Genomic DNA, 13,333 nt, shown 5'->3' on the forward strand with positions numbered 1-13,333 from the left:
GAGGGGCTGCAACTCAATATCAGGAAGATGTCCCTAATATGGCTGATTATCAAAACCAAGAACGCCTAGTCGTTACTTGTGTCCTTGAAAGTAAGCACAGAGCTTCCTTGCAATTTGAGATGGACTGTGTGCTTCACATCGCGTGCGTGATTAATTAAGACACACAGCTGTTAATTTTCCCAGCTGTTAACTGTCTCTGTACTGTAGACTACAGCGCTGCTCGCCGTTGTCGCAATGAATCTTGGGGCTTTTCAATTCGTTCTCAGCGGTCAAGTCACCATCCGATGCATCCTCGATATTTTGAGGTTGGCAAGGAAACTTCCGGGGTTTCTATCCGTCCTCCGTCCTGTCGTTCTTTTGTTTTGGAGTCGTACTTCGGCGGTTAGATATTACGTACAACGCGCCACGGAGGACACAAGAACGCACAAGAACGCGTATTGATAATCAGCCTCAATGTATCTTGCAGATGTTGTCATAGACAATGCTGAGCATTCTAAAATTACTATTTTGAAATTCACGTCATTATTCAATCTGATTTAAAAAAAAATACTCAATAACGTTAGCCTACTACATTGATGTTTGTTTTGCTATTAGCTAGACAGCGAGACAACAACTAGGCAAACAAACCAATAATACTATAGCTATCCAGCTATAGTATTATTGGTTTGTTTGCCTGGTTGTTGTCTGATATCTAAGCTACTACCATGCATAAATTTGAGCATTTAAAGTTATAGTTATTTAATTTAGTTTTAGTTTAGTTTCCTACACATGCTTGTACAGGTTGATGCAGATGCAATTTAAGATCTCCAGTTTCTGATGCAATGCTAAAGGAGAGCTGACAAAATATTTACTCGGTAATGGATGCAATTTAAAATGTATTGGAGTATAATACATCAGTCAAAACGAACTTAAGTAAAAGAAAAATTACTGACTTCAAAAAATACTCAAAGCACAAGTCCACAAAAAAGCTACTCGGTTCCAGTAACAAGAGATTTGTGATTCATTGCTTCCACCCTTGGTCACATGTTCACCATCCACTCTCCCTTGAGGGTTGATGACTTCACATCCATCCTGTTGGTTCGGATAAGGCATCATGCATCATGATGGTTGTTTCTGTGATGTAAGAAATGCCATCTGTCGCTTTCTTCTGGATTGGGCTGATGGCTGGATTTGATTCAGTTGAAAATTTGCTCACTTGAGCCGTCTACATTGATATGAAAAAATGTGAAGTCGATATTTTTACCACCATATACCACTTCGCCAGTGGTGTATGGTGGTCAAAAACTCCATCTCTATTCTCCACCGCGCTAGTCCTTGACTGTATTCTCTTTAATGTTTGACCGATTCAGTGTTTCCACCAGAATTTTCTTTTTGGCAGGGTGGAGAACCCTCTGAAACAGCATTTAGGCCATGGGACACTAAATCTCTCAATTGAAACCCAGGATATTAATAATAATAATCATGTATATGAAAATTTGGTGTGGGAATCACGCTATATGTCATTGAATTTGATTTGTCAATTAGTTCTGTATTAATGTGTGGAAACCCAGGATACTACTACTACTACTACTACTGCTGCTGCTGCTACTATAACTATAATAATAATGTGTACTTGTGTGGCATCTGATCAAATTGTCTCAATAGAATCAATTCAGGTTAAGGTCTTCCCATAGACAACCAGTGCAGCATTGATCAATTCTACAATAAATATGGAATCAATCAAACTGCATCATATCCATCATATCAGAGGTGGACCACACTAACTGGACCAGATTCCATTTATAATAAGAAGACAATATTGGCCTCATATATGAGGAAACTGATACATTGGTCTACACTTGGTCCACATTCAAACTCTCTCCTCATGGAGGAAACACAGTCACTCTCTTCATCCCCCACTGTGTTCTGTTGCCGCGGTAACAACCTTCTGGGTGCAAATGTGTCAGCATCAGAAGTAGAGCAAGGTTTGAAATTACTTGTGTGTGTGTGTGTGTGTGTGTGTGTGTGTGTATGTGTGCAGACTATTCCCTAACCTGCTGATCTGCTGATCACCATGATGCATGAGCTCAAATAGGGATCAACTGATGGGTTTTTGAAGGCAGATATCTTTTTTGAATTGAACTGAACTGAACTGACTATATTGAATTGAATTGAGTTTTGTTTTAAATTGTTTTAAATACATTTAAAACAATGAATTGAACAGTAAAATAACTAGAAATGAATACCAATGAATATAAAACAACAATAATAGCAGTAAAACATAAAAAATTTAAAAGTAGCAGCTGGACACATAAATTACATAAAAGCAAGTCTATCACACTACATACAGTAGTCCTTCCTTCTATACCATGCTAACACCTTATCTTGTCCTATACAGGTAACAGACATGATGCAGAAAGCGCTGTTTGACTTCCTCAAGCACAGATTTGACGGCAGGTAAGATGCATGTGACAGTTAATTGTCCCCCATGATGAAATTGAGAGGGGACTATAGATTGATTTCTGTTCATTAGATTGTTTATTAGGTCGTTTTCCACATGTGGTATCTCAGCTACCACTGATTTGATTTTGGCAAAACTTGGAGGAATGATGCATCTCACCACTGCATTTCAGCATTTTCAATTGGTCCAAAGGGGGCTTTACAATTACAGGTCAAACTTAAATGTTTCAAAAACCAGTCATATCTCCCACACCACAAGATGGAAAGACATGAAATTTGGTGCACATCGTTACTCTATACATTTGCATCCTGGACCATCAATGGATTTTCCACTAGTTTTTCCACTAGTTTCTTGAACCCGGTTCTGGATTTACTTGGCCTTTCCTCCACACTTGTACATAGAAAGTTAGGGCTGGGCAATCATTTATCGTCTTGAAGTAGAATCATATTGTGAATAGATTTTGATACGACGGCCTGCACAAACGTTGAAAACCCGTGTAAATATTGCGCAAAAATAAAAGTCGTCCATAGCTTCTACCTGCATTTTGTGAAATTGGGACCTAAATATCTTTCCATCAGTTCAAAGCAGCTTTCAAAGCTGTTTCAACATAATTTTTTAACGTGCCACTGCCATAATATCATATTTTGAAAATTTTGTGCTTGTTTGGGTTGACATTGAACCTGCACGTCATGTAACACGAAGCGTTTGGACTCCCTGTATGTCACTGTCCATCAAATGAATGCTGCAAAGTTTTACAGTTGTGCTCCATAGGAGGAGCAAGTTTCATTACCCTAGAGGCCATGACACCCATTCAAAACCTATAGCAAAATCCTGAAAAAACATATAATTGTCATTGTCAATCTGCAAATAAGAATGCTTAGTTCTCAATTCTTGAAAGTTGACTGTTGATTGGGAATGTGCCTTACTTGTGTGGTTGGGTGGTGGTTCTCTTTGGTTCATGACTTGTAGGTTTTTAGTATTTTTTATTTTTTTTTATCTGTGTCAACTTTTTGTCTTTTAGAACTGTTTTTTTACGTGGGTTCTGCTGTCACCTGAATTTCCCTCTTAGAAAATAAAGATAGACTTGATTGAAGCTGACTGAAGCTACATGGTTTTGATCAACGGAATGTTCCTCTGTACACCACTGAAGAGACGTTTAGAACCGGTCTAAATTTACTTGGTTTCAACACTGTTTTTCTCTTTCCTTTTTGCAGGATATCTATCACACGAGTCACAGCTGATATATCATTAGCCAAAAGGTCTGTTCTGAACAACCCCAGTAAGAGGGCCATCATCGAAAGATCCAACACCCGGTCCAGCTTAGGTAAGAAACTCCACATACTCCACTGTGGTCTGTGAATTTTCAATTCAGTCAATTAAAAATGTAAAAAGAAACTGCTATTTACTTGTTAATGACAGCGTGTTCATTCTCAATCATTTCCTCTTAATAAGCTGGATATGACAACCTCATATCATATGTTTTGTTTGTTTGTGATGTTGAATGAAATGTACTTCCTGAATTAAATGAAAGCAAATTAGCCAAAACCTACTCCCAAGAGTAAAACTGCCTGTCGATGCGTCTAAGTATAGCATTGCCTACCTTACAGTAATTTGTAACTTTAAATTTTATTATTACCTCTTTATCCATATGTGCAAGTATTTCTTCTGTCATAATATAGTCTTACTGTCCATTTCCTGACACCGCTTTGCAAAATGTCAACACAAATCAGGAGACACTTGTTACTGCTGGAACCATCCTTAGCAATCTGTTAGCAACTTAGCCATAAATAATACACTAGTTTGCTCTCCAGTGATATCACAACAACGGGAATTATGTCGTCTCTGTTATTTCTGCCTCTCGCAAACAAGGAAACATGGTAAATGAGATTTTAAAGGCTGGCTTTTCGGGTATTTATGAATATGTTTAGAAATATGCAGGTGATTTGAATTAACTATTCTGTTCTCTGGACTACAGGTAACAAAAGAAGTTTAGTGTTAGGGTTAATTGCCTAAACCTAACCTGAACCGTAACCTTAATCAAAGTTGCTATAGTTGCCTTGACTTAACTGTCAGCCAACCTTTTCATGTGACAAACATTTCAAAATATCGTGTCTATTTACTGCTATTGTCAAATAATCCTATCATGGTAGAGGAACATAATCTTCACATTGTTTGTGTCCACAACACGTAGCTTGCATTTCAGAGTTTAATTTCACAAAATTTGACTTGTGTTGTGTCTTGTCTCATCAGCCGAAGTGCAAAGTGAGATTGAGAGGATCTTTGAGTTGGCCCGCTCCCTCCAGCTGGTGGTCCTGGATGCTGACACCATCAACCACCCGGCCCAACTCCTCAAGACCTCCCTGGCCCCCATCATCGTCCATGTTAAAGTCTCCTCGCCAAAGGTATGCTGGGAGGGTAATGCACATGCAAGCCATACGGGGCAAAGGCATCGTAAAGCAATAAGATCAACTTACCGTTGTGTGACAAGAAGATCAATAGCAGTTTCAACAAGGGTTTGAAATGGATTTTTGAAGGCTGATACTGATTTTTTTTTAAATTGAAGCTGCTTATAGCTGATATTTTCATGACAAATAAATCTAAGTATTCAGTGTTTCCTCCAGAATTGTATTCTTGTCAGGGTGGAAAGGTTTTGAAACAGCATTTAAACCATGGGACAATAAAACTCTCCATTGAAAAACAGAATAATTAATATCTTATTAGAATCAGTTCAGGTTTAGGGCTTTCCATAGACGATCAGTGTAGTATTGATCAATTCTACAACAAATATGGAATCAAACTGCATCATATCAATCATATTAGAGATGGCTTACAGTGACCAGTCAGATTTTTTATTAAAGGCCAATATTTACCCCATATATCCACAAATCGATATATCAGTTTGTGGAAATTGTAGAAAATCCTATATGCTACTTCTGTGGTCTTGAACAGTCTAGTCATTACTTATGAACATGAACAACTTTCCTCCAAAGCTCCAAAGAAGATGACAGGCAAAGTGTCTAATGGGTACGGACACAATTTCTGGTTATGAACTGACAACAATACCATAGAATAAGGAGTAAGAAATTTGATATATTTTTGGGGTTAACAAAATCATTCTCCCATTATTATAGCAACTCCACACTTAAAGGAATACATCAAGTTTTCCTAACATTAACTGTTAAGTGATGAGAACATAGACACCAAAATCATCCACGTGTCCATGGTAGATAATTGACTTTGGTGCTCCATGCAAATACCTAATAGTAGGCTCCTTGCTAACACTTTAGCATACACTATGTTGAGTGATAGTACATGGTACACCTCCAAAGGGAGGCACCCAAGGGCAGCCTTACCAGGTGCCCAAACCACCTCAACTTGATCCTCTCAATGTGGAGGAGCAGGAACTCGGCAATGGGATCCTCTGGGATTGCTGAACTCCTCAACCTGTCACAAAGAGTGAGGCCAGCCACTCATTTCAGCCACTTGTATCCACGATCTCATTCTTTCGGACTCTACCTAGAGCCCATGGCCATAGATGAGGCTGGAATGAAGATGGACCACTTAATGGAGAGCTTTGTAGAGAGGCCAGTAGAGAACCATGGCTCAGGCTTGGAGGTGCTGAACCTCATCCTGACCGCGTCACACTCAGCTGCAAACCATTCTAGTGCAGGATGACTTCATCCGCGAACAGTAGAGATGCCACCCTGATGTCATCAAACCCGACACTAGCCAGACCTTGGCTGCGCCCTGATATCCTGTCCATGAATATCACAATCAGGAAGGGACGAGGCACATCCTTGTCAGAGTCTGATGGCCACCTTGAACAAGCTTGACATAATGCCAAGAATGCGAACACAGCTCTCACTCTGACGGCTTGCACCAGTGACCCTGGCACCCCATAGTCTTGCAGTACCTCCCACAGGGTACCTCAGGGAATGTAAACTCAAGGTCGTAAGCCTATTTCAAATCCACAGAACACATGTACACCGGATTAGCAAGTTCCCATGTCCCCTGATTATCTGTGAGAGCATAAAAAACTGGTTCACTATTCCTTGACCAGGACGGAATCCACATTGTTCCTCCTGAATCTGATGTTCGGCAATTTGCCGGAGTCTCCTTTCCAACACTATTGGATTCTTGGAGACAGTTGGTGGGGTGCTGGAGAAGGCTCCAACTACTGACTTCATAGTCTTAATGGGAGACTTGAATGCTCACAGTGGCACCAACTAGGATACCTGGAGGGGTGTGTTTGGGAGGAATGGCCATACCGAACGCCTTGTTCAAACATAAGGAGGTGCATATAATTTTCTCAATTTTGAGATAATGCTAGTGGCTGACTATCACACAATATAGTGTATGCTAAAGTGTTAGCATGAAGCACCAGAGTCAGCAATCTACCGGGGACCCATGGATGATTTTTGTGTCTATGTCCTCATCACTTACTATTACAGCTAAATTGAACAACGGGATAATCTAGGAAAAGCCTAATGACTTTGAGTCTTACTTAACTTAAACTTAACTTAAACTTAAACTTAACTTTAAGTTAAGTTCTCTGTTCAAAGATTCCTTAAATTGAGTGATGTTCCTTTAACATAATTACTGTCCTGTTGAATCAGCCAAGATGCAGACCTTTACAGATGTGTTTGAGGACCTTCAATGCTTGTAGCAATAAGAATAATTATATTCTTCAAACCTTACAAAGGAAGGTGATTTCACTGACACGCATTTCTCCTCCCACCAAAACTCCCACAAACTTCAACAGGGATGCCAGGCCAGCTCTGTTCGTTTAGTGGGGTACATGGACTCGTCAGCTGGTCTCGGATAGCTGATCTGTAAACAGGTGTGAAGTTGTTTGAAAAGGGCACACTGATCTCATCACGCTTGGACAAAACAAAAATTAAGCTAAAAAATTAAGCATATCATGATCTCCACAGCTTACCGTCCCACAGAATCATCCTGTTGATGAAAACAAACCACATGAACACCTAGACAACACCTAATGCTCTGTATCTTAGGTTGGCATTCTCCCTTCACTTGTGTAGCAGCCCAGCAGAAGCACGATGTTGTCTCAGAAACTGGCATGAAATACTATTCTTTAAAGCCTCCTACTAACATGCAGGCATTTTTATGTTTCTTGTGGAGTCGACATATGCTTTGAAGTATCTGCACCAAGTAATCTGCACTATGGCACCTCTGCATGGAAGAGTGTGTGTATGTCTGCTGCACTATTTTCTGTACACTTGGATTATTTTCCTTTATTTAACCAGGAAAGTTGACTAAGACCTGATTCTTATTTACAGCAATGGCCTCAGGGAGTATTTGCTGGGGTAGACACAAATTGGCACACTCACACATGGCAGCCTCCCAATACTGCCACAGTTTTGTAAAGATGTGTCTTGATTGAAAGGGTGCAGTCATTTAAGTGTTCCTGGTCGCACCAACCGGGTGACGTTTTTGCTCGTTTTACACCTGGACCCCCTGGAGGTCAACCTGCCTGTTGTGATACAGCTGTGAAAATCAGCCAACAACCAAAACAGAAAGCCACAATCTGACCAGTAAAACCAACCCATAACCAAAAGCAGAAAGCTTCACTCTGACAGTAGAACCAGTCCACAACCAAAACAGAAAGCCACATTCAGACCAGTAAGCACTCCATGATTTAATGGGCAAATGTTTCAATGTATCAGTTCATGTACATTTCCTTTTCTCTTGACTTGTTAAGAGCTCGTAACAAAGCCATTAACTATGCTAGATAAAATTAAACTAGATTCCTTGTCTCACTCCACCTGTCAGAGGCCAGATATTTAGAAACCCTTGCCAGTGTCTGTCATGTGACCAGGAGGGTACTCCCGCCTGTCATGTGACCAGGAGAGTACCAGGTACCCTTAAACGAGTGCACCCAAAGTTAAGATTCTTTTGGTCCTGTGTAAGTAGAGTGTAATGTAACTTCATACCCTGTAATCCAGGTTCTGCAAAGGCTGGTCAAGTCCAGAGGGAAGTCCCAAAGCAAACACCTGAATGTCCAGCTTGTGGCAGCTGACAAACTGGCTCAGTGTCCACCGGTGAGTGGTCATTCTCATATATTCACCAATGGCTTGTTGACGTCCAACACTCCTCCATGGCTTCCTGAAGCCCCAGACTACAAAATAGCCAAAGGAATAAAATAACTAATATAATGTGATATAACATGAGAACATTCTGTTTTTCCTATGCTGTATTCTGTTATTATTTTGCTGCTGTAATGACTGAATTTCTGCACAGGGATTATAAAAGTTTCATCTCATCATATTAGCTTTATCTCATCTTATACCTCTTCATCCGTCTGCGGCTAACAGGAGATGTTTGACATCATCTTGGATGAGAACCAACTGGAGGACGCCTGCGAGCACCTAGCCGAGTACCTTGAGGCCTATTGGAAGGCCACCCACACCTCACTGGCCACACCCCTCAACCCCCTGCTGGGACGCAACCTGGGCCCCACCGCCCTCTCTCCGTACCCCACCACCATCTCTGGACTGCAGGTACAATTTAATGTTAGCGTAGGCCAGCGATTCTCAAATTCTTTCATGCCACGGACACCCAAAGACACAAATTAGACTCCACACCCTTTGACCCTCCAGACCCATTTGAAGATTTTAGTCATTGATAGTATTGAATTCTGGAACTGTTTACACTGTACGTGGGGAGATAAATATAAAAGTGATGAGTGTGAAACCTAGGATTACCATAATCATTCTTATACATTCTATAATTAGGACAATTTCTAGTGAATTCAATTATAGAGAAATGTAACTATTCCTAATTTTGCTGGGGACCCCCTGAAACCCCCCTAAGGATGCTTGGAACCCATCCAAGGACCCATAGAACCCCCTCAAGGACCCCTGTATCTGGATCTATTTTTTCTTGTATATAAATGTGTTAGAGGTACAATTGGTACACTCCCCTAGAGCAGCCAGTTTTGGTGCTACATAGGTTCCTATAGAGGTGACACCATAATATCACCTGGGCAAGTCGTCTCGATTATCGGGGATGGGACGGTGTAATTTGACATAAAATCTTGCCTAGTGTAGTGTCAAGTGTGTGATGACCAATCTTTACACAATTTGTTGAGTCAGTAGTGTGTCCCCAGCTTTACCTGTGTTCTTGGTATGTTCTTATGATTAGCAGAGCCAAAGAATGAGACAGAGCAACCACACGGGAGACCATTCCACCCCCAACGAGCGACGCAACCTGATGACATCGGACGAGAATTACCACAACGAGCGAGCGCACAAGGGACGCAACCGCATGTCGTCTGGCTCGCAGCATAGCCGAGAGCAGCAAGACCCCTACCAGGACTACCAGGACCCCTATCAGGACGCCTACAAGCCACATCGCAACCGCAGTTCACCGGGCAGCTACAGCCATGACTCCCGGCACCGGCTCTGAGCCCACTTCCATCATCACCCGGGCCTCAGCCGGCCCAATCTCCACCCCCAAAACACGCTGCAACAGAGCCAAGACGGTCCCAAATTGTGCCATTCTTGTTTATGTCCACACTAATTTGTTTTGTCTTCCTGGTTTTTCTCTCTAACAAAAGTCCAACAAAATCACGTTCAGGTATATTTTGTTTGTCAAGCTGCCAGGGCAAACCCCGTCAATCAACAGTCTGATTGGTCAGCTTGAGAAAGAGGTGCAGAAAGCCAACATTAACTAATGCTGTAATCTGAATTATTTTAATGCTCCTGTTTATGTTTCTGGGACCTTTTGGGTTTGTGTGTGCTACTAACACGGAGTGCTCGGCAGACGGGCAGTGCAGATTGCGTTGACTGATGGCAAGCTAATTATGGAAAGTGGTAAGGTATTAGTGTACGGGCTTCTAAGTGCCTGGGACAAACCACTGGGTTGGAGGGAAGCCCATTGCACACAGAGACACTGCTGAAGGCTGCTGGTGTTCCTGACCCCATCCTGAGCCCTGTATAAATCCTGTCACCATTTAGCTGTTTGCATGCAGATGGAGTATCAACTTCCACATCCACTCCATGGAAGTTTTGTACCTGCCGTTCTGGATACTCCATGATAAGGTGCAGATATGGAGGTCCATTTTTATAAATGACATCAACTGATTGCTGAAAAGTGGTGGTGGGTGGGGGTGTGCAGATGACTGTGTTTGGCCGCTGGTTTTGATAACCAGTGCTTTACACTTCCCAGATATTTGCCATTTGAAAGTCACTTTGACGGCCAGCTTTTCTGTAGCGTAGCTTTAGGATTTAATTTGGGTGTAGACCCTCACCGTCATAAGCTGAACAGATTCTGATGATGCCAGGATCAGACCTCTGCAACACTGTAGGGGATGGCAATACTGCTTCTGTTCTAAACAGCTAGCACTTAGAGAGTTAGAGAAGGCAATAGTTGTAATGACAGTCTGTCAGATAGGATAGGTAGGTGATAGGTGAAATACAATAGCAACACAATACTTGACATGCCATTTGATGTTGTGGAGATGTGGACTGGACTGGCATAGAAACCAATGCTGTGAGAACCTACATAGCGGGTTTGGATATTCTGACTGAAACTGTTTTTGCCCTCGCCAGCTCGAATAATACGATTGGAAACTGGATTTTAGTTGGATAGACCTATAAGAGCATCTCCTGCTGAAGCTACTGATTGTTCTGCATTTATAAGCATTAAAATCAAAGTCTCATAGAGGTAATAAAACAAACATGTATAGATGTTGGTTACCAAGTCAAAAACAGTAGGTGTCTCTGTTCTCTGATCCGCCTTGTGTGATTGGTCCATCACCATCTAAGTGGCTTCCTGTGGTTTTAGAGGATTAAAACATCGGGAATGTCTCATCGCAGGATCATTTGCATCATGTTCATTCTCTGTGTAGCTGGCATGTTGTCCTGACTGCAGAGCATGTTCCCTTCAATCGTAAAATAGAACCCTAGTGTAATCAAGTTGATGTTTTTAGGACAATATAGGGCACACATTTCTCCAACAAAAAAAAAAAAAAAAAAAGATGGCCCAAATTGCCGATGAATGATATCCCTGGAACCCTGAGGTTTGTAACTCAATACACTGAAATGGCTTACAAAAAAAAATTGAGTATTGGTTTATGTCATTCAGAAACAAAATTCGAGTTTCAGTGGAATGCATGATACAAAAGAGGAGCCATTAATATGGTTATATTTTCTTATGAATTCAGAATTATCAGTGTTTTAAAAAAGGAAAATTGAGTTGAGTAGACCTATCTATTACCCCAGCTTTGTCCCTCTGGCACTTTGTGTAGTTTTGGACGGATGTCGTGGAGGTGATTCTTTTTGGTACCCATGGGTAGAATGTGGTTTGGAAAGAACTATCTAAAAGTGGTCGTTTTTACCCCCACCTCCCCCACTCCCCCTCAACAAAAAAGGAACATGGACAAGGGTTTATTCACCCAACCGACATGGTGCTTTGACAGGGGGATCTCTCCTGGAGGAAAAAAAAAAAAGTGCCAAAATTTGTATCCTCTAAATCATGTGTTTCCCTGGCGGTGTGTCAGTGTGTTGCTTAGGTTGCTTAGGCTACTTTAATTCTTAATTTGTTACAATCCCCAAAAATTAAATTTATATTTTCTTCCCTGGACTGAAACCGAGAAGAAGTGACCAGGAGAATCACATTTTTAGGGCAAACAAATTTTGGCACAACAGTAAAAGGAGTGAAAGGAGGGATTTGTTCTCTGATCTGCTCTCCGATATCAGATATGTACAATATGAAACAGTGGGAGAATGAGTTTTGCCAGCAGTATTCTTTGGCATGTTTTGAGAGGCGGCGAGGTTACCTGCTCTTCTATTTAGATACCTTCCTCCTGATAAAAATGACGTACTGTAGTGACTGCTGTAGCACCAGATTAAGTTGGTGCCTTACAAACAATGAATGAACCTCGAAAAAACAAAGCACTCAGCAAATAGATAGTGGCTCAAAAAATGATTCATCCCCTTAAATATTTGATGAGCTACAAATTGTTTATTTGGAATTTTTTTTTTTTTTTTTAATGTTTTTTTGAGATCTATGCAGTGTGCTGTTCTATTAAAGTGGAAAGGAAATTCACATTCACAATTCCACATAATAAACGTGCATGGTGAGTGTCTTGAAACACCACAATTGACTGCAACCAAGTTGGGAGCTGGTGCTTTCAAGTACCATATTGTGAGCTTGGCATGATAAGGTTCTGTGTGGGCAGAGTACAGTTATCTTTTTCAAAAGGTTCTTTTAAAAAAATAACACCACACAAGCATCAACTAACATTCATAGATCATGAATATGTGGATAAATATATTTTGCAAGCTCACAATATGTTAAAATACAGATGGTGCACTTTTAGTTTCTTGTCTAATTTTGGGGAAGGGGCACCAGTCTTTATTGTCTTTTTTATTTTATTTTTTTTTAATCTTCAGGAACTAGACTTAGCCAATGTTTGCCCTTGCAGCAGTTCAGCCCAAAACAAATGTCTCAATATACTTTTTTTTTTTGTGTGTATTAATTTAATTCAATACCTTTACGAAAGAAGGTATAAAGAGCTTCCAAGAATTTGTTTTAATAGATCACTTTGCATAGATCTAAAAAAAAAAAAAAAAAATGTCAAAATAACTTTGTAGCATAACAAAGTCTGCAAAAAGTCAAGATAGGTGAGTCGTTTTTGAGCAACTGTTCCTACAGTGTGAATCTGGTAAGGGCACAGATTATTTCAAGAGTCAGTGGATTCCTTTGCCCACATTTGCGTTTTATCTCTTTGTTGTACACTGTTTGTTCATGGACTGAAAAACCAAGACTGCGGAAAAGCAGCGTTACGAGTGCATATGCTATTGTTTACGAGCATGCTTACCTGTCTCATTGTGCCCCATAGCGTAAAAACACCATTGGTTGATTGAA

General features: G+C 40.8%; 1 protein-coding gene across 7 annotated transcripts in view; it reads left to right on the forward strand.

Moving 5' to 3' along the window:
* LOC139925406 (voltage-dependent L-type calcium channel subunit beta-4-like) overlaps positions 1–9,868 on the forward strand; it is a 37,080-nt gene extending 27,212 nt beyond the window's left edge. For all 7 annotated transcript variants that reach the window (XM_071916760.2, XM_071916761.2, XM_071916763.2 and 4 more), the window contains 6 exons: positions 2,378–2,436; positions 3,655–3,764; positions 4,691–4,842; positions 8,407–8,502; positions 8,776–8,961; positions 9,608–9,868. In XM_071916760.2, coding sequence (XP_071772861.1) covers positions 2,378–2,436; positions 3,655–3,764; positions 4,691–4,842; positions 8,407–8,502; positions 8,776–8,961; positions 9,608–9,868 — 864 coding nt within the window. The remainder of the gene's footprint in view (positions 1–2,377; positions 2,437–3,654; positions 3,765–4,690; positions 4,843–8,406; positions 8,503–8,775; positions 8,962–9,607) is intronic.
* The last annotated feature ends 3,465 nt before the right edge of the window (positions 9,869–13,333 follow it).

The sequence above is a fragment of the Centroberyx gerrardi genome, chromosome 21 (assembly GCF_048128805.1).
Source record: "Centroberyx gerrardi isolate f3 chromosome 21, fCenGer3.hap1.cur.20231027, whole genome shotgun sequence".
Taxonomy (NCBI): domain Eukaryota; kingdom Metazoa; phylum Chordata; class Actinopteri; order Beryciformes; family Berycidae; genus Centroberyx; species Centroberyx gerrardi.